The sequence below is a fragment of the Parasteatoda tepidariorum genome, chromosome 8, assembly GCF_982258835.1.
Source record: "Parasteatoda tepidariorum strain Cologne lab strain chromosome 8, Ptep-v5.0, whole genome shotgun sequence".
Classification (NCBI taxonomy): Eukaryota; Metazoa; Arthropoda; class Arachnida; order Araneae; family Theridiidae; genus Parasteatoda; species Parasteatoda tepidariorum.
The window spans coordinates 47,521,258-47,543,313 of NC_141762.1; the positions used below are offsets into that span (position 1 = coordinate 47,521,258).

The 22,056-nt window shown below is 30.5% G+C and overlaps 1 protein-coding gene across 2 annotated transcripts in view; it reads left to right on the forward strand.

Moving 5' to 3' along the window:
- Positions 1-22,056, forward strand: part of LOC107456503 (gonadotropin-releasing hormone receptor) — a 120,634-nt gene that overhangs the window by 76,736 nt on the left and 21,842 nt on the right. Inside the window, exons 2-3 of one of the 2 annotated variants that reach the window (XM_043049648.3) lie at positions 18,981-19,164; positions 20,169-20,635. In XM_043049648.3, coding sequence (XP_042905582.2) covers positions 18,981-19,164; positions 20,169-20,596 — 612 coding nt within the window. In that variant the 3' untranslated portion in view covers positions 20,597-20,635. Of the gene's footprint in view, positions 1-18,980; positions 19,165-20,168; positions 21,291-22,056 lie in introns of those variants that run through there. The other variant, XM_043049639.3, reaches the window with a different exon arrangement.

Sequence of the window (22,056 nt, forward strand, 5' to 3'; positions counted from 1 at the left end):
TTTATAGATATTACATTTTAATATTAATAAAATATCTTATTCTTGAGCTTTTCGTTTAAAAGTGTGGTTAAATTTGTTGGTAAACATATTTTTTTTTCACATTGCGAAATAATTTCATTGTATAAATATTGTTGATATATACTTAAACTTTTAGGATGCTCGAAACTGAATTTAGATTTTAAAATTGGATATTTTCCCTACTTTTTTTAGATTTATAGAGATTATATTTTAATACTTTTTCACTATCTTTGTCATTATTTTATTGAACAAGAAGTTAATTTAAAAATTCGATTAAATTTGCTGGTAAACATAGTTAAATTCTCTTTACATAATTAATTGTTAATGTTTCTTAATTGAATGTTTGCATTGATATTAAATAGTTAATCTTAAAAATTTATAAACTGACTGGCTCTAATTTTTATAAAATACTATATTTAATTAAAGTAAACAATGAAAATTAAGTAATAAAGTGATAAAATCACACACAAACACGAAATTAGAACCAATACGAATAAGTTATGCAATTTCATTTTTCAAACCATCAACAACAACAAAATTAGGATTAGTTTTTCCTAAGTTTTCTTTTTAATTCAATTACGCAAAATTATTTCACGTAGTAAAAAAATTATAAAATAAAGATAAGGAGAATTATCATTATCTATTACCATACATAAAAAATTTCTTTTTTTTTATTAAAAATAATTCTGTTTTCAATTTTAAATTTCGCAATGACTGAATTCAGAATTCTTACAATAAAATTTATGGCTTTAAAAGAAAAAAAAACTATCCTGTTGAGTTTAAAAACATGCTTTTCTAAGAACCTCGAATGTTGACAAGTTTAATATAGTTTTGTTGAAAGATAAGTAAAATGAGTATCTTAAGTTATTTCCGTAATTGTTATTTATGTCTCAGTCGTAAATAGAAATAAAAATCATTCTAAAAGTCAAGATATTTTTGAGATTGACCAATTTCTATTTAACACAATTATTGGAAAAATGCTCATTTATTTATTGCTAAATAAAATAAAAGAAGGTTACATACATTACATTATTTACAACATTGATTAATTTAAAAAAATTATTAATTTTGATTAATTTGTTCCGAATTTCATGCAATTTGAAAAATCGATTGATTTTGAAGAAAAATAGAAGGAGATAAAAAGTATGGTTCAAGCAGCGTTCCGCTTAGGAAACCAGGCCTATTTATTTTAACTAAATTTTTTAACTCGTTAAAATATGACTCCCATTGCTGAAACAATTATAAAAAATATTTTAAAAATAATCTCCATTAGCAGCATAGCGCAGTCTGAGGACAAAGAACAGGTATAATAAACCAGGCTAGCTCTCTATGTTATTTTTATAACATTTTAATTAATATAAAAAAATACAAACACAACACTAACAAATATCAAACAACATTTTCGTACTACATATACACATCTACTTGTAAACAAAACGTTCTACAGAAAAAATCCGAGAGGATCATGGGTGAAGTTTTCCCTAGCTCCCTCTTTCGGGCAAACCAGGCATTACATCCTCCCCCTCTGTTTTAATTAGCGTCTCGCTTTTAAAACAGCATTTTTCTTCGGTCTTCCTCTTTTTCGCAGAGGAGCAATTGGAGTAGTCTCCATTTCAATGAACGGTCTTAATGCTGAAACATGGTAAGTTCCTAAAGGTGCGTTAGGATTGTCCAAACTGGCCACCTCGTATGAAACTGGTGATCGTTGAGTTAGGATCACATAAGGGCCGTCGCGTTTTGGCATAAATTTTGCTGTTTTTTTGTTGTGAGCTCTGCTAATTGGATGTAAAACAACCCAAACCTTTTGGCCAGGAGTAAAATACAGTTTTTTACGGTTCCGGTCATAATACGTCTTTCTCTGGTCCTGTTTCATTTCAACGCGTTCCTTAACAGTCTTAGAGATTGAGGCCAATCTCTTCAAGTACGGCGTAATTTCCGGAACAAAGTTATCATTGTTAAGAACAGCTTTTAGATCGTAGGCTACATCATCAATTGTCCTCAATTCACGCCCAAACTGCAAATATGCAGCAGTATGTCCAGTTGTATCTGATTTAGAAGAATTAAGAGCGAAACGAATGCTTGGTAGTTTTTCAGACCAAGAATCATGCGAATCTCCCACAAGGATAGCAAGACGAGGTTTTAAGTCTCGATTTTTTCTTTCGACTGGATTTGCTTGTGGATGGTAAAGTGGAGTTAGGATTTGATCAATGTCCAGTGTACAACAAACCTGTTGCAGCACAGCACTAACAAATTGTGGGCCATTATCACTAATTAATTTCCTTGGGATTCCGTACCTCAGGAAAACTTCTTCAATAAGTTTAGTTGCACACTCATGTGCAGTGGCTGAGACAAGAGAAAACAGTTCCACCCATTTAGTTGCGCAATCTTCAATAATAAAGATCCACTTGTGGCCTTCTTTACTTTCTGGCAGCGGTCCAAATAAATCTATACTCAAAGTCTCGAATCGTTGAGCGTACGCCGGAGTTCTTAGGAGTCCAGAAGGTTTTTGATTGGTTGCTTTGAAACGGCAGCATTCAGGACATTTCTTGACATAATTTTCAATATAAGATCTCATGCCGGTCCAATAGTATCTCTGAGAAATACGTTGGTAAGTTCCTTTCTCTCCAAAATGACCAGCAGTAGGAGAATCGTGATGCAATTTCATGATAGTTTCTCTTTCTTGGGAAGGTATTACAAGTTGAGCTTCTTCTGCATCGGAGTCTGGGGCATATCTATAGAGTATCCCTTGATTCATCAAATATCCTTTATCTGACCAGTTCACAAAATCTTCATCCTTCTTATTATTTTCAAAACATTCGATTATTTTCTTAATATTTTCATCCTTTAGCTGAGCATCACGAATGCTAGCAGGACTTCTAGATGGCATATCTACGCTCACAAAATTACAGATTTCTGTATTGTTTACTTTAGTATCACAGACAGGTCGAGACAACATATCAGCTACTACATTCGATTTTCCAGGAAAATATTCGATCTTTAGGTTATAAGATTGAATTTTCAAAGACCAGCGGGCTAATCTTCCAGACGGTGACTTTAGATTCATCAACCACTTTAATGGTTGATGGTCCGTCGCCACAGTGATTTCTTGGCCTTCTATATAACCGCGGAATTTATCAAGCGCCCACACGACAGCTAATGCTTCTCTTTCTGTGGTTGAGTAATTTCTTTCAGCTGCTGTGAGAAGTCGACTGGCATATTCTATAGGATGTTCATTTGTTTTATCCTCTCCTTGTAAAAGCACTGCTCCTAAGGCATAGTTACTAGCATCAGTTCTTAAGATGAATGGTTTCTTACAATCAGCTTGTTTCAATACTGGAGGAGTAACAAGACATTTCTTGAGAGTTTCAAAAGCTTGTTGTTCTGCTTTTCCCCAATTCCAACTGGTTCTCTTCTTTGTTAGATTACTGAGTGGCCGCGAAATATCAGCAAAGTTCGGGATAAAACGTCGATACCACGAGCAAGATTGTAAAAAGGATTGCACTTGCTTTACATTTTTCGGTTGGGGTATATTGTTTATAGCTTCCACTTTAGCAGGATCAAGCTCTAATCCTTTAGGCGTTATCCAGTGTCCCAAGTACTTTACTTTTTCACAAGCAAAGTGACATTTCTCTCGTTTAGCATTCAGTTTAAATTCGATGAGCCTCTCAAACACTGCTTGAAGATCGGAGAGATGGTTCTCAAAAGTGTCCGACAAAACAAAGATGTCATCAAGATAAGATAAAGCTAATATATCCTTCAAGCCTCTTCTGAAACGATCAATCAACCTTTGGAATGTGGCTGGAGCATTTCGTAGACCAAACGGCATCCTTAAGTACCGGAAAGTTCCATAGGGACAAACAAATGCTGTTTTATCCTGATCTGGTGGATAAACTGCAATTTGATGATAACCAGATCTAAGGTCTAATGTTGACATATAAGGTGTATGCTTAGCCTCATGCAATAATTCATCCATTAATGGTAAAGGATATGTATCTGGTACAGTGAGGGAATTAAGTTTGCGGTAATCGATACATAACCTCATGCTACCATCCGGTTTAGGCACAAGAACCACAGGTGAAGCGTACGGTGACTCGCATTCTTCAATGACACCTTGAGCCAAGAGATTGTCTAATTCTTTCCTGAGAATTTCCTTTTTAACAGGCGTCATTCTGTATGGTGGCGTTGCAACAGGAGGATTATTTCCCGTCTCAATACGATGTTCGGCGAATGGAGTAACTTCTCCCCCTAGTTGAAAGCATCTTTCATACTTTTTAAGAAGAGCATTAATTTGATTTCTTTGATCATGCGTAAGACCTTTTCCTTCATCCTTACGCAAAGCAAATTGGTTAACTTCAACCTTCGCTACAGGAATGCGTTCAGTGGATTCGCAATCCTCAACTAGTGAATACCTTTTCTTAGGATTATCACCAAAATACCAAGACTTGGTTGATGCTGCTAATACTATATTAGCCTTCTTTAAAAAATTTATACCCATCAAGGTTCTGTTACCTTTAGCTTCAGGTAAAACTATAAATTCTGTTTCAATAATTCTACCTTCAATAGTTACTGGCAGTACAGCTGACAAAGTTTCTCTAGATTGGGTCACACCATCAGCTAATGTAACATTATGAGTGTGCTTTTTCAATGCTACTTGATTTTCCTTGAATAGTTCAAACATGCGTTCACCTGCAATACAACGGTTTGCTCCTGTGTCTGCACAGACATATACCTCCTTATTGCAGATCGTAATAGGTATATTCGGAGTTGACCCGCTCGAAGTATTACAACTATAGAGCATTACCTTCCTTGCTTCAACAGTTTCTTTCTGTTCTGCAACGGAACAATTAGGGCATTTCTTTCTTATAAACCCTGGTTTTCCACAACCATAACAAGATATCTTCGATTCTTTATTCGAGGAAAACTCGTTTCTTTTTACTGCATAATTAGGCTTATTTAATTTCGAGTAACTATCCTGAGATAAGATTTCTCTCTTACTTTTAACAGCAGTATCCTTCCTTACATAAGTGGATCTAAGGTTGTCGTAGGCGTCAAGCTTATCAGCTAAAGTATCTGGCGAGTTTAATTGTTCCCACTCATCCAACAGATGTTCCTTGCAATCAGGAGGAACTCTTCTTTTTATTTGATCCGCAATGATCAGATTCTGAAGATCCTTAAAAGTGGTAACATTCAGCTCATTCAACCAATTCTCGAAATAAGCTCTCAGTTCAAAATAATGATCACGCCAGGTGCTTTCTTTTTGCTTGCGATGAGCAAAAAATAATTGCCTGAATTTCTCGGAACTCAATTTGAAACGCTTGAGAAGCAAATCTTTTACATAGTTAAAATTTGAAGCATTTTCTTCAGACTCACGGGCTATGAGGGTAGAAATCGAACTTGGTATCAGACTTAACAGGTGGGAAACCCAAAGTTGCTCAGGCACTTTTGCTAACTTTAGCTGCCTTTCCAGCAATATCAGAAATAGGGTAATATCATCAGTTTCGGCTTTAAATGGAGGCAGTAACTTTTGAATATCTACTCTGGTCTCAGAATGAGATGTCGGATGTACTACGCTTCCAGTCTCCGCACCTTTAGGTTCTGAAGCTTGCAGTTTGAGTTTTTCCAACTCAAAATTCATTTCCATCTTTTGTTTTTCTAACTCGAATTCTTGTTGTCTACGTTTCTCTTCCAATTCGGTTTCTGCCTTACGTTGTTCTTCCTCACGTAATTCAACTATATTTTTGACCAGTGAATTTACGAAGACCTCGTCTTTAAACAGAGGGGAGGATTTTATAAGCTCGCGCAATTTTGCAACTTTCATGGTTGGTTGAACGTCCAACTCCATCTCAAGTGCTACCTGATATAAAATATCCTTACGCGCCTTGTCAATTTCAGACATTTTGACAAAAAAATTATTTTCCCTAAAAATCCTCTAATAACAACATGAGAAAAAGACTAAAAATTCGTTAAAACTTACCTTCACCCATGAGCTTTGTTAACTATTTCAATACATGATATAAAACATTCAGTGCCTAAAATATTATTTACTTTTCACTAATAAAAGGTGAAATTTATACCACTCATTAAGATATTTAACAAACTTAATTTCAAATTAATACCTTAATTAATATTCATTTAAATATTAATTACCATATAAAATATATAATTTTGTGCATTATATAACAGTTCACACTTTTATCATGAGATAATAAACTACTAAATCTTTATAGCAATAAAACAGTACTCATAATAAAATTAATTCTTAAACAAATTAAAATATCAATACCAATAATGAACAAATATAATACCAATAATATCAATACCTACAATATAAATACCAATCATCTACAAAATAATACCAATAATATCAATACCAACAATATAAATACCAATCATCTACAAAATAATACCAATAATATCAATACCAATCATCTACAAAATAATACCAATAATAGCAATACCAACAATATAAATACCAATCATCTACAAAATAATACCAATAATATCAATACCAATCATCTACAAAATAATACCAATAATAGCAATACCAACAATATAAATAAAATCAATAGCAATAATCTACAAAATAATACTAATAATAGCAATACCAACAATATAAATAAAATCAATAGCAATAATCTACAAAATAAATTTCCTTTAAAAATTAGTGTTCTTTTAAATATTCAAAACAAAGCATCAAAAACATTACGTCATCATTCAAAAGAACAAACCGCAAATTTTTATTTAATAGATATTTCTTCTTTCTTTTCTCCTGAAAAAAAAAGAGTCTATCTTCCTTTTTTTTTTTATTATTTTACTTTGCCTTGGTTTGGCCGGCCGGCCCAAAATTTAAATATTTAACATTACTTGCATATTTTAATAATTGTAGGTTTGATTCTGCATTAATTTCTGCAGGTTTGATTCTGCATCATTATTTTCGAAATCCCCGCTTCGGATTTCTAATTCGGAAATACCTAACTTATTGAACGTATTCACATTGTAGAACTTCATAAGAGCAACAGATTTAGGTATACGTTTACCTATCTTTGGTATTTCGACGAAAACTATTTTGAAAACGAATCATGACGAAAACGAAAGCGATGCAAATTTGCACTACATCACTATTTTCGGTTCTTGACCGAAGGCATAAAAATGACGACTTCGGGCCCCATAGGTGGGCCGCCACTATAATAAACCAGGCTAGCTCTCTATGTTATTTTTATAACATTTTAATTAATATAAAAAAATACAAACACAACACTAACAAATATCAAACAACATTTTCGTACTACATATACACATCTACTTGTAAACAAAACGTTCTACAGAAAAAATCCGAGAGGATCATGGGTGAAGTTTTCCCTAGCTCCCTCTTTCGGGCAAACCAGGCATTACACAGGCATTTAAAAATATATAAATAGAAGATAAATATAAATAATATACTTATATTTCCAACAAAGTGTATGGTACACTTTGCACTATGTAGACTAGAGGGGAAAAAACACGAATAAGGCACAAATGAAAATATTTAAATGGTCATACTATAGTTTCAGTTCTATAAGCATGAACCTTCCTTAGTATCTAAATACCAAATGATGGTAGAGACAAGCACGTGCAAAGTAGTTCATCCACTAAGGACAGAGGAACAAGTTAGAAGAAAAAAATAAGAAAAGAAAGGAGGACTTATAGTTAACAATGCATGATAGCGACTCCTTTTTAAGTTTTTGTTCGATGCTTATAAATGCTTATTTAAAAAGTACTTGAAAAGAAACTGGAACTAATAAAATCTTAGCCCTTGAAATATCAAAAAAACTTTTTTAACTTTTAAAAAGGAAATCTTTCGAGTAGGAAATTATTGTTCGCAAAGTAGTAAACTTTAAGGAGTTTTCTTCACTTCACTTATACAATTTATTCTGAGTTATCAGAATTTATTTGCCTGTTCCGTTTTAGGACTCTAAGCGTAAGATAAAAAGCGCCGTAAAATCTGTTTCGATATAGAAGATTTTTCTGTTTAGTGGTTATATACTCTAATGTTTTTCTTTTCTTCTTTTTTTTTTTTAGTAGTTTTTAATTATTTCACTGGGAATAATGAAAAAAGAAATAATTAAAATAAGATGTTTTTTTAGCAATAAGAACACTTATCATCTTTTGTATACATTCAACAAGCATTAATTAAATTTCATAACAATTTAGAATAAACACTTATTTCAACTAATTCTTGAGATTAAATCATAATTTTGCAGTCAAATGTAGGAACAAATACTAGTAATGTTTCAAAATTTTAAATTTTTGAACAACATAAAATATTTTCCAGTTTCATGACGTTGATTTTATTGGACATTAGATACCTCTGACAGTAATATATGCAAATATAGTTTAATTACAGTCAATAAGTTTACCTTTGTCCATACTTACAGTGAAAACAATTATATTGAATTTCTAATCAACATGGTTCATATTGTAAAAAATATATTTTATAGTTAATTTTACTAAAATCCTTACCTAACCGCTTCGGAAAATTTACCTAGATTTTTGGTATTCCCACAGAACTAGAAATGTGGTTAATTTTACCATATTTCGGTAGTTTTGAGCATACTTTTTCTCTCAGTGTAATGTTAGTGTTTTAGGAATAGTGTTTAAAATAGTGTTAGTGTTGTAAGAATGACGTTTTCAATTTTAATGTTTTTTCAGTCTACATTTTTTTTTTTTTTTTCCATTTAGCGTTCAGTTTTATTTAGAACCTTCAAACAGTTTTTGAAACCAAAATAAGGAATCTAAGCATATCAAATTGACAAATTACTTCCTGCCCATCTCTTTTCTCTGTTTATTTAAATTGGAAAAGTGATTTATGAGTCTAAAATATATCTTACAATTGAAATAACTACATTCATTAGCTTTTCAAATTAACTTCATATTTTCATAACTCGCAATATTAAAAATAAAATAAATGCATTTCAAAAATTTGCTACATAATTTAATTTTATGTATCATTTATATTAATAAAATTACTATGCACACAAAAATGAATAAATTAATACTAAATAGTGCGGAAGATTTTCAAAGTAATTTAAATAAAAGATAAGGCGTATAATTTAACTTTCAAGATCGAACATGCACTTACGTGAATATTTCAAATAAATGGATTTCCAATAAGTTATACTTTTTATTTTTATTTCCATTCCTCTGTATTTCGTTTTAAATTGACTTTAGTAACTTTTGACCTCAATGATTGTATTATGGTCATTTAAATTAATTTTCCCTTATCAAAGCGACCACGATGTTCTGTGCAAGGTGATGTCACAAAATCGATCATTTTGACATAAACACATTCAGTATGTTCTAGCCCAGAGATAATGACTCTAAATCCAATCCTTACGGTTCATAAACTCTCATGTAAAGACGATTTTGAACATGTCTGTTTAAGGTTGTGATACAAACAATGTTGAAATTTCTCCATTCCTAACGTCTGAAAGTTCGAGAAGATCACAAATTACTTTCATGAAAAGGTAGATTTAAAACAGGAATTACTATTAAAAGTTGTAAAAGGTAACGAGGTGAAAATAAACTACCAAACTTTTGCAACTATCATTTATTAACACCATTAAAATGTTTTCATTGTTTGTTACCACTTTCGATTTTCCATACACTTTACTGTAAGAAATTCAAGATCAAATTACGGTATAAAGTAACGGCACTTTAGTTACATCATTCTTAAAATCCATTTTCCCGTATCCATTTCCAATTTACCGTAAAACCCATTTTAATGCAATATATAATTTTTTTATTTTTACTGTAATATTTAATTTTTTAAAGTGATTCAGTAAATTTACGGTAATTATTTGTGTAAAAATTAAGGTGTGTAAGATTTTTTAATTCCGTGTCATGTTCCGTAAAAAATAGATTTTACGATATAAATTGGATACATTAATTGGATAAACTTTGGATACATTATCCGTACAATCCATTTTCCCACAAAATACATTTCACCGTAAAATCCAATTTTACAGTAAAATATTATACAGTAATTTTTACAGTACTATTTAATTAATTAGAGTGATTCAGTAAATTTACGGTAACTATTCCTGTGAAAATTACGATATATCCAATCTTTTGTTCCGTAACGTGTTTGGGTAAAAATGGATTTTACGGTAAACGATACCGGCACCCTGAGTAATTTGATCCGGAATTTTTTGGTTTTGTAGCAAAATATAAATGAAATCAAAACCTATAAGAGGAGTATTTTTATTCAAATATAGCTGCTTTTTTTTTGTAAAACACGGATATTGCTTTTTTAGTTTCATTATATGAGTGAACAAAGTGGTGACTTCTGCATCATCCGACGGTTGATTTTCATTTAAAGAAGAAAGTTTTCAAAGTTTCAAAAACAGATTTTGAGTTCAGGCAAAATTAAATTATTTCTCTTTCAAATCATCTTTTTTAGACAGCTTTCGACAGGATTGCTTTTCTCCTTAAAAATTGTTGAAATAAAATAATATGAAAGAGATATATTTTTTTTACTTCTACTTGTGAATGTGTGGTGAATGAGGGATATAATTTAAAATTGAAATAAAAATACTTTCGAAGATGAAAATCTCAAATATCAACGGATGATTAGCAAATGGTTTGAAAAAATATAATAAATAAAACTTTTTTTCTTCAGAGAATAGGGGCAGCAAGTATTAAATTAAACTTTCGCCCCCGAAGGGGGGCATCCGGGGGCACTCCAAAAGTTCGAAGTGAGCGTAACAGTTCAATTACATGAGCAAATATATTCAAATTTTTCAAATTAGACTTTTAACAAATAGGTAGAATATTAAATATGAAACCTTAACAGCTATCAATGTTCAACTCCACAGTCTTGTTATTTTGAACCCAACCCAGAAGACAAAAAAATTCTTGGATCAAGTATTGGGAGAAACTAGCCTTCGTGGAGGACCTTTTGATGGTACTAACCCGCATTTGCGTTACACGGGGAGGAAAACTACGAACACCTCCCACGGTAAGCTCAACGATAAGGGGAATCTAACCATGTGGATATTTTACGTCAGCATCTGTGATCGATGCGAGCCAGGTGCAAAATTAAGACTTGGGTTACTCATTTGGAGGCGAGAACTCCATCCCTTGAGCTACCACTGCCCTTACTGAAATATTGATAACTTGAAAGTAAAACTTGTTTTAAGAGGGATGAAAAAGAGAAACTTAGTTAAATATAGTAAAAATATTATTGTAACACATCCAACATTTAATGAATTTTGAATGTATAATAATTTCCAGTTTGATAGTAGATATAATTTCAACGCTTGATTGATTTTCACTGATTTAACTAAATGTTAAACAATTATTAAACAGAACTTTAAACTGAATGTCTACTAAGAGAAACGTAAAATGTTTAAATTTGATAATTGTTTTAGCTATATTGTTGACAACTTAACTGATTTTAAATATAATATCTTTAACGTTAATTATACAGTGTAAAAATGCTTGAAATTCTTAACACATTTTCACAACTATTTAAAAAAATATTCCAAAAAAAGGTTCTTGATGTCCTTTTTAAATATTAGTTCATTAAATTTCTTGAAAAATTAACTTCCAATTGATAATTGACTAGAATTGAAAGAAAGAAATTCTTTTCGAAATTATATATCTCAGATTCTTTTAAACCACATTTAAGATGAAAAACTTTCTTAATTTAGAAAGTTTATTTAAAAACTCAACTTTATTATTCACGAAACAAAGTAGAAAGTATACAAATTTAACTTCTAAGAAAAAACCTTATGCATAATGCGAAAGTTAATATTTACCCTTTTGTTCTTATTTTTCTGCTAAGTATCTCTTATAACTCACATTCAATCAGTTTTCTTCAAATTAATATAATAGAGATACATAAGTAACTAAAGTAAATATATGTACAGTCCGCAAAAAAAAAAAGATATCACCCTGAATAACTTTTGTTCTAATGATCGGATTTTCACGATCTAAGTGTCAATCTTAATGGTTCCCGGGGGTGACCTCAAATATGCTAATTAATTAGTGCTAACTATTAATTAAGTTACGAAATCAGACACAAAAACGTACTTTCTCTGAATAAACATGTATTTTTTTTTACATATTTGGAATCCTGATCCTTAAAATAGGGGGGTAGACAAAATTTCGAAAAAAATGGGTTGTAAATTAGGTCGCAATAGGGATTTATATATCTGGCGATGGTTTAAAAATATGCCAAATTACCTCGCCATAGAAGGGGAAATAATTTATAACAACCATAAAGAAACTGAATGAATGACAAGATGGGAAAAGATAGTGCTTCTCGTTGCTAAGCAACCAAAAGAATTTTTCACGTTGCTTTCTGGGCTTTTTTTTTTTTTAAATCTCCTTTAAAAAGGAAATTTAAATAAATTAATAAATTATTTTTGATTCTCCAAGATTATAGAATCTTTGAATTTTTATCTGACATTATTTATTTTTGTAAAGCTGTTTTAATGTAATTTGTATGACAGTTTTGAATTAAAACCAAATTTTCATAAGTTATCATAAATTTATGAAGAGTTGTAGGGTTAAATGCTTTTGCCCCGCACTTCGAGTTTCTTAGGAAAGGAAAAAAAAGTGATCAAGCAAAGGTGGACCTGAAAAAAGATAGCTATTCTGATGCATAATCGCAAAATTTTATAGAAATCACGGTATTTATTTTCGATAAAATTGTAAAACTTAATAAATGTTATAAGGAATTTTAAAAGCATTTTGATATATATATATATATATATATATATATATATATATATATATATATATATATATATCATAATAAATAAAAACAAAAAAAACACGAAGAAAATTACGAAAAATAATAAGTTTTATTTATTGCGCATAAGCTGCAAGTAAATAGAACTCATAAAATAAGTAAATAAGTTCAAAATGTTGAAAAAACTTGGGAAAAATTATGGAACAATAAAAAAAGGGGGAAGAAAAATAATAATAAAAAATAAAACAGCAAGAAACCGGAAAAAAAATTCTAAAAATATCCGGAAAATAAAAGATATAATCTTTTCATCAGCTTACACGATTATATCAGCAAAAAAATAGTACTTTCTATTATTGTATCAATATAGCCAAAGTAAAATATATCAATGCAATAGTTTGAGAAGCACTCAAAAAAATTTTACAAAAAAATTACAAACATAATGGAACACAATAAGTAAAAATATCAAGCGAAATCAGAAAATTAAGTATAAAGAAGAAACAGAATAAAACATGAAACGAAATCTATAAAGCGAGCTGCGAATTCAAATGAACTTATTACATGAACGTGAAATTTTTAAAGAATTATTTAAAATATTTTCGAAAAAGATTGCCACATTACAAAATATGAAACCAAAAGCGGAAATTGAGTTAAAAGCTTAAATAGAGGGGTTTTGTATTAAAGTGCGTTCTTACTGCAGTGTTTTGGTTATACCTATTTTATATAATGTGATTATAATGCTTTTTGAATTTATTATTCTGTTTTTATCGGAGAAAATAGTAACTTCGTTAAATCATGAAAATTCTTGGAATTAGACATGAAAAGTTATGAATTTGAAAATCTAAAATGTAACAGATACCCTGTATTAAGGAAAATAAAATATTTCATTTGAAATCTATTTTTTTATTCAACATTATTTCATTTTATGCTTTACAGAATATTAAAACGGTGCGGAGATCAAGGAGGTATGTAAATAGGAAAATATATTAAAATCCATATCTTAAGTTCAGAACCTTTTTTCATGGCACTTGTTAACCAAAATGCTGTAATGATATTGTCAGCATTTCAATTAAAAGAACTAATTCGTTCTGTTTAAAACTATCTCTATCACACGACTTTTTTTTTCCGAATGTCGCATACCTCCCTTAACTATATCCGTACTTCTTCAACTACGATTAAAATAAAACTTTATTTTAAGGAGCAAGTCAAGAATTTGTACTTCTTAATATTTGCAAATGATATTAAGTAAACTTAGTTTGCAGTAAAAAGAGCTGATGTTATTTACACACTCCTTTCGTTAGTTCTTTAAAAAACATGATTAAACGAAAATTAGGTTTATAATACCCTTAATTAAACAAGAGTAACAATTGTTACAGTTTTTACAATAATTTTTCAACTCTGACACTCTTTTCATGAGATAACTTCTTTTGCCAACGATTTTGTCCCTTTTTTTTTGTTAGTTGAAACCAGCTTACGCATTCTTGTAATTTTTACATTTTATCTTTGAAATTTCAATCTCGAAAGACATGCATGAAGTGACGCCTAGTCCAAAGAATCTAAGTTAAATAGTTGTAAGGCCGATTATTACGAAAACAATTAACTACTCTGGTTCAATGAAACAATTACAGTAAAACTTGGGTAAGTTGACCACTTCATGTGCATTGTTTTAGTGGCCAACGTAGACAAGTGGTCAACTTATAGAAGGGGTGGGACATTGTTTACTTTTTCGTTTCCTACATGTTGCTATACATTAAAATTTTTTTTTTACTTGACTTAAAAATTTGATTTAGCAAATGGCCAAATGAATATCTCAAGAAATGTGTTTAAACCTAAACGAACTTCAATTTGTTACACAGAAATAATTTTAATATTTAACTAACTTTTAAAAAAAAATTATTTTGTTAGTTATGCATGTGAAGTGTTTAATAAAAATAATTTCTTAAAATATCAGAACACGAAAACATTGAAAACTTTAACAAAACAAAATTATTTTAACACTTTAAAATTTATTCTGCTATTACTACGCATACAAGCCTATTTGCTCACTATTGCAACTGGAAGAGCAACTTTTCAACTAACACACCTGTTTTAAATGAATGAATGAAAGAAATGGTCAAAAGCTGACTCCCTACAGTTTCCCCAGATGGTCAACTCACAAAAAGGTTCAGATTAGCTTTTTACACTATTTCACCAAACAAGTGAAATATTAACATACATTGCGAAATGACAGAATATTTTCTGAATTTTTTTTTTCTGGTCAATTTATGAGGGTTTTAGAATAGAATTTCATAATACTCCTAGACAAAATTAACTTATTTCAGTGGTCAACATACAAGATAGACAGGTGGTCAAGTTACAAAGGTTTTGCTTCTTTATTATGTAGGAAAATTTCCGTTCTTGATAATTGAGGTCAACTTATTCAGGTGTAAAACTTACAAGTGTGGTCAACTTGGCAGGTTTCACTGTATAAATAAATCATTAATATTCTTGTTTTTTTATTACGAAATATTAGGAGAAATTTGTATACATAATTTCTTCAAAACGTGTGTTAAAACTATGATTATAAGTTATTTAAGAAGAAAAAAGTCAAATGGAGTAAAAGAACAATTTTTGAGATGATGATTCTAAAAATAGCACATTTTTCAAATCTTTTTGCAATTTTTTATTTTAGTAGTTGTTTAACAAAACAAGGCATATCGAACATTTTCCTGATATAGCAATATTTTTTTTAACTGTGCAAAAGTTGAGAAATTATACAAACAACTTTTAAAGAAAATATTTTCAACTTTTTAAGACAAAAGGGTAACTTAAAAGGGTTAGCGCACAAGATTAACTTTGAATGTTGAATTAAAATTGCATGCCCATAGTTTTTTGTTCATTTAAAAAACAAAACAATCTGTTAAATTTTTCCCCTGTGCGCACATACGCATTTACTTTTCATTACTCGAATAAATAAGAAGTAATAAAAAAAATAAAATTAATAATTTATCTTCATTTTTCGTAAACAATAGTATTTTTAGTAAATAGTCAGCTGTTCTGCTTCGAATGATATTGAGTGTGATCAGTAGAATATTTTTAATTTCTTAACAAGATTTAATTCTCAGATAGCTGGCAATAATTTTAAGTTTTCTTTCAATAAGAACTTAGCAATAACTTAAAAAGTAATTTTATTTTAAAGAAAAACATAAATTAAAGTACTTAAACAATTGATTAGTATATTATTGGAAAAAAATATACATAATAGAATTTTAAAAAAAATTGCATTAAAATTCAATAAAAAAGTTCGAAAAATAATTCTGCGAAACACGCATAGACAGGTAATTTACAAATTTATTTTAAGATTAAGGCGATATATAAGATGTAAAGAAGTTAAAAAAAACTCTACTCTAAACTCAGCTGCCCGACAGCCCATGGAGGGCCAAGGCCTACTATGCCCATCTCAGTTTTCTGGACCTAGGGCTCTGGGGTGCAGGAGCAGATGTTCCGGTCAGGTGGTCAGCCGAACGCGGAACCCCCAGTGTTTAGTTCCCAATCATGCTTGGTACTTATTTATCGACCCACTGAAGGGATGAAAGGCTGAGTCAGCCTTGCCCGGCCCGAGGAACAACAGAACGAAGCGCTACCGCTCAGCCACCGGGGGAAGTTTTAAGATGATTAAAAATGTTGACTACGCATTCGTATTAATAATTATAAAATATATATTCAAGAAATTGATAAATATATTATTCCAAATCTATGCATACGTGTGTATATTATTGAAATTGTATCAGTTATTGAAAAGAAAATCAAAAATTAAAAAATAATCACATTAAGTAAGCACAATCTGGTGCATAATCATATTCTATCAGAAGCACGCCTTTATAAAACTAGACATTCGTTGAATAAAGTGTTCTTTATTCAAAATGTTTTATTCATAATTTCTTTACTAAATTACAAATACATTATTAAATGACTAAAAAGAAACATCGTATTTTATAGTTTGAAAGAAATAAAAATAAAAAGATTAGCAAACGATTATTAGCGAAAAAAATATGAATGAAATTTTACACTACGCGCGCGAAGTCAAGTTCCTCGCAAGTTTATCACATTTTAATATTAATCGCCCCATTTAATCATTTTTTTATTGTCGCCAAATTATTTTTTTAAAAATAATTAATTTTAATTTTTTTCAGCTTCTAATAAATAAAAACAGTTGAAACTTTAGATTTTTCTATTGAAAAATATGTAGATTATTATGGTATAAAAAAATTCATACCTTATAATTCAAAATTTTTTCATCCTCAATTTAATTAAATAATAAAAAATAATTAATAATTATTAAAAATTATTTTTTTCATGAAATTATCTTTGGGTAAATGAGTTTTATGAGTGGGTGCAATTTTTTTTGAATTGCTTCATTAGTTTTGAAAATATGACTGAAAACGCAAAAAGCGAAATTAACATTAAGGGGTACGAACTTTGGATCGCTCTCCTGACCAAACTATGGGGACCACATTTCCCAGATTGCGGCTACCCCCTATATTTTGAAGGTTAGGAATCCAAATATGTAAAAAAAAATACATGTTTATTCAGAGAAAGTACGTTTTTGTGTCAGATTTCGTAACTTAATTAATAGTTAGCACTAATTAATTAGCATATTTGAGGTCACCCCCGGGAACCATTAAGATTGACACTTAGATCGTGAAAATCCGATCATTATAACAAAAGTTATTCAGGGTGATATCTTTTTTTTTTTGCTGACTGTACATAAGTAACTAAAGATGTGAAAAGTAATAATTCAAACGAAACCTCTTTTTTTTCAAAGGAAATTTTTAAGTTTATAATTGCAGTTCTCAATTTAGTAAACAGAATTAGTAAGGCATGAATACATTAAAAAAATTATTTGATTAGATTTAATGTGAAGAATGAAATTTATTCAGTCATACTTTTATCAATAATAAACTTAAAATTGTAGAATTTATGTCAAACAGTTGAATTCTCACAGCTGGAATGACATCTATACTAGTTCTGGACTTGTTTTTGGCTTATACATAAGCTGAAAATGAATAAAGTACACTGAATTAAAAAAAACTACAATAAATGTTGAGAATGATTGTCAGAGAGGCATAATTCTATATTCTAGGATTTGATCATTTAATATTGATCTAAATTTCAATAAGAAATAAAAATGCAGTATTTAATAAACGCATATTCTTTCCATATATTATTCAATATATTGTTATTGGAAAAAATATTTTTAAAAAACTTTTGCTACTTAATTTTTTGTTTATATTTTACTATTCTACTTAAATTACTCGATTAAAAATAACCAAAATGTCCAATAAATGAGGGTTAATGTTCGAATATAAATATTTTTTTAGCAATGCCCACTCGATTGACACTCGTCCCTCAGGTATTAGCAGGGCAGATATTTTGGCCACTTTTCCAGGGGAACCACATTAAGTGGGCCAACGTCCCACAGTAAGGACAGTTAGCACTAAGAATGAAGGAGCATTCATGCCTCGTCTGGGATTAGAACCCAGGACCTTTCTGATGACAGGTCAGATTCCTGACCACTACACATTCCGGTCGACTTGCATATAAATATAATGACAGGTTTCTAGTTTAAAAAATTCGAACACTCGGAATAACTGTGAATCTACCATGGAGCCTCAAGGTTCCAAGGAACACAATTTGGAAACCGCTGATGTAGAATACAAATGTATATAAGAGGAATTTATGTATAAACCATATTTACCTAAGCTTTGATAGAAATCAAAAACAATTTATGCTACATCAACAAACACGTCGTTTTAAGTTAGGTGGGAATGCTTATGTTACTATTGAAGTAAACATATAATAAAAGTTCTACTCTAGTTATTAAATATTAAATTGTCATTGATTTATGTAATGCCATCTATTAATAAAAATGTCATGAAATTTTCAAAATTATTATTGTAGCAACAAAAATGGAAACTTTCAAGCATCATTTTAATGAAACATATAACTTTCAATCAAAATCATTTCCAATGTTGCATAACAGAAACAGTTTATGCGTATTAATGGGTCAAACATAATTTATTTTGTAATAGAAATTAGAGTCTTTATTTTGTGTGCTAAATAAGACCAGACGGAATTTAAATACCATACAGAATTTACTTTAATTACTTTAGTCAACCAACCGATATTTGTTGTTTCCAGTCTGTTATCTTAGCTAGAATTTAAATCTCTTTTTTTTTGTGGTTTACAGGTAGTGATATTCCGTGTAGTGAAAGGTCCTTTCGAAGAAGAGTTCTACCAATGCGTCACATACGGTTTTTACACAGCAGCTTGGCAAGAGCAGTTGTACACTTCTATCAGTCTTCTGTTCATGTTCATCATTCCATTAATCTTACTCATTGCAACATACTCTACGACATTTCTAACTATTGCCAGTAAGTGCTAGAAGTATTCAGTAATTTACCTTCTATCAGTCTTCTGTTTATGTTCATCATTCCATTAATCTTACTCATTGCAACATACTCTACGACATTTCTAACTATTGCCAGTAAGTGCTAGAAGTATTCAGTAATTTACCTTCTAACAGTCTTCTGTTTATGTTCATCATTCCATTAATCTTACTCATTGCAACATACTCTACGACATTTCTAACTATTGCCAGTAAGTGCTAGAAGTATTCAGTAATTTACCTTCTAACAGTCTTCTGTTTATGTTCATCATTCCATTAATCTTACTCATTGCAACATACTCTACGACATTTCTAACTATTGCCAGTAAGTGCTAGAAGTATTCAGTAATTTACCTTCTAACAGTCTTCTGTTTATGTTCATCATTCCATTAATCTTACTCATTGCAACATACTATACGACATTTCTAACTATTGCCAGTAAGTGCTAGAAGTATTCAGTAATTTGCCAATAATCTAATCTGTACAAATTTCAATACTGGAAGTATTCAGCAATTTCTAATCCTTAGAACTTTGCGTGCAAGTTGAATTATAATATCATTCAAACGTCCTGAAGCCTTAAATACGGTGCCTATAAGAAATTGCGAAATAATCCTTTTGGAAATTGATTTCATGATACTAAAATTCAACCTGAACAAAAATATAATTATCATTTTTAAAGGTTGCACTAAAGATCAAGAGATATTATAGTTCAAAACACCTATACTATGTTTCAACAATGAACCAATTTTACTGAGTGTGCAATCTTAAATTTAAATTTTAGATCACAAAGTTATAGTTGTTGTTTCTATTGACACTTTGGCAGCACTGAAAGAGTTATAGGACAGTTGCTCTTCAGCCTATAATATCATTACGTTTCATTTAATAAAAAATTATAATAATTTTTAACACAAATAAAACTATATTGTTTTACACAGGTGAAGTTAGCAGAAAAAGAACTAATACCTTTAATTTTTTTTTTATTTATTTAAGGTAAGAAAAGAGTGTTCGGTGATTCTCCCAATCTCTTTGAGGATGCTCGTTACAAAATACTTCGTAGAGCTAAGGTTAAGTCTTTATGGATCACAGTGGTCATTGTCACAACCTTCATGGTATGCTGGACACCCTATTACATAAGCATGATCATAACCGTGTTTCTTGAGCCTGACGAACAACTGGGAGAAGATCTCAATGATGCCATCTTCTTCTTTGGAAGCTCTACGGCTGTGCTTAACCCTATAATCTACGGCGCTTTCCACCTGAAGCGAAAGAGCAGAAGACCATCAAGTACTAGCAGTTCAAGATATGAACTGACTTTAGTGTTCTCTACACTCAGAAGAATGAGAGATTCGTTGGCGAGGTCATCGAGTTCTCGCCAAAGCAGTCGAAAAAAACAGTCACAAACTGATAACGCTACTTAAAGTCTTTAATTCAAAACATGTCGAAAAAGGAATTTGAAGGTAGGATAATAATAGGCCTCATAAATCCAGTATGTTAAGTGTAATAAACTATGCATTATCAATAAAATAAGATTTTTCAGAACGAAGCTTTGCGTTGAGCAACTTATTCACTCAAAATTTTAACTATTCATCTCGATATAAATCCATTTTTTAGTGTGGTATAAAGTATTACTTGTTAGGGACTCAGGTAAGGCTCATTTAAATATTACTTAAGCATGTTTTTGAATATTTTGCACTTCTATCACCTTTATCTCTGCAAAAATAGGCAATCACAAACCACTCTCATTGCTTGCATAATTAAGTCGCAGCACCCCTTGTTTTTTGCGTTAACTTTGACGTTTACTGTAGTAATCTAATTTTAGGATTAATTTTTAATGAACAATGTAACTTGGAATTTTAAAGAAAATTTAAAATTTTGATTGGAATATTCTTTAGTAATCTTTTATGTTTTCTATCATCTATTAAAACTCTTAGTCTCCGAAACTCCTGAAGGAAATTTTTTCTCTCCTTTAACTTATCTCTTGTTTCAAAATTGAAACTTTAGCAAGTGTAAATTTTTCTCTAAATCTCTTTGTTGCATTTTTTTTTCATTAAAAAAAGAATTGAAAGGGAGTTTTTAATACCTCACGAAAGCATTGATACCACTCCCCCACCATCCTTGTCAGCAAAAAGAAGGAAGCCATAAACATATTCCTTCTGTCAGGAGCTTGCGTAAAACTTGAGCAGTTGCTTATTTATTTAATTTTGAGCAAAAAAATAGATACCCGTTTTCCAAAGCATGCTTTTTATACTGAGTCTCTCCCAAAAAAAAACCTTGATAGCTCTTTGCTATCGTTTAATAAACAGCGTTAACATATAAAGCGTGCAAAAGAAATATGCGGAATATACAGCCATTTAATCAGATTATTAAAGTATTTTTTTCCGTATTGGAGGTCTCAAATTAGTACTGATAAAAGAAAACACAATCGACATATTATAAATCACTATTGAAGAAAGGATATTGAAAAAAATAAAAAAAAACAGCTTTATCGTCAGATGAAACTTAGCAGTAGTAGTAATAATTGCTTATCAATTTCTCTCTGTATCCTCGTTAAATCAAACAGATTTTGATGTTTTCAATCCTATCTTCTTGAGCCGTGGTAGCTCAGGGGATAGAGTGCTCACCTCGCAATGAGTTTTTTTTTATAAACCGGTTTTGATTACCAGCGATGGCTAATTCCGCACTCTGCTCGCACCGACCATAGTGTTGACGTAAAATATACTCAGTGGGAGAAAGATCATGTATCGCAGTTCCCTTGTCGCTGGTATAACCGTGAGAGGTTTTCAAGTGTTTCCTCTCCATGTAATGCATTAAAAAGTTGGTTACATTAAAAATTCTTCCACGAATGCAATGTTTCTCCCAATATATTGATCCAGGAGTT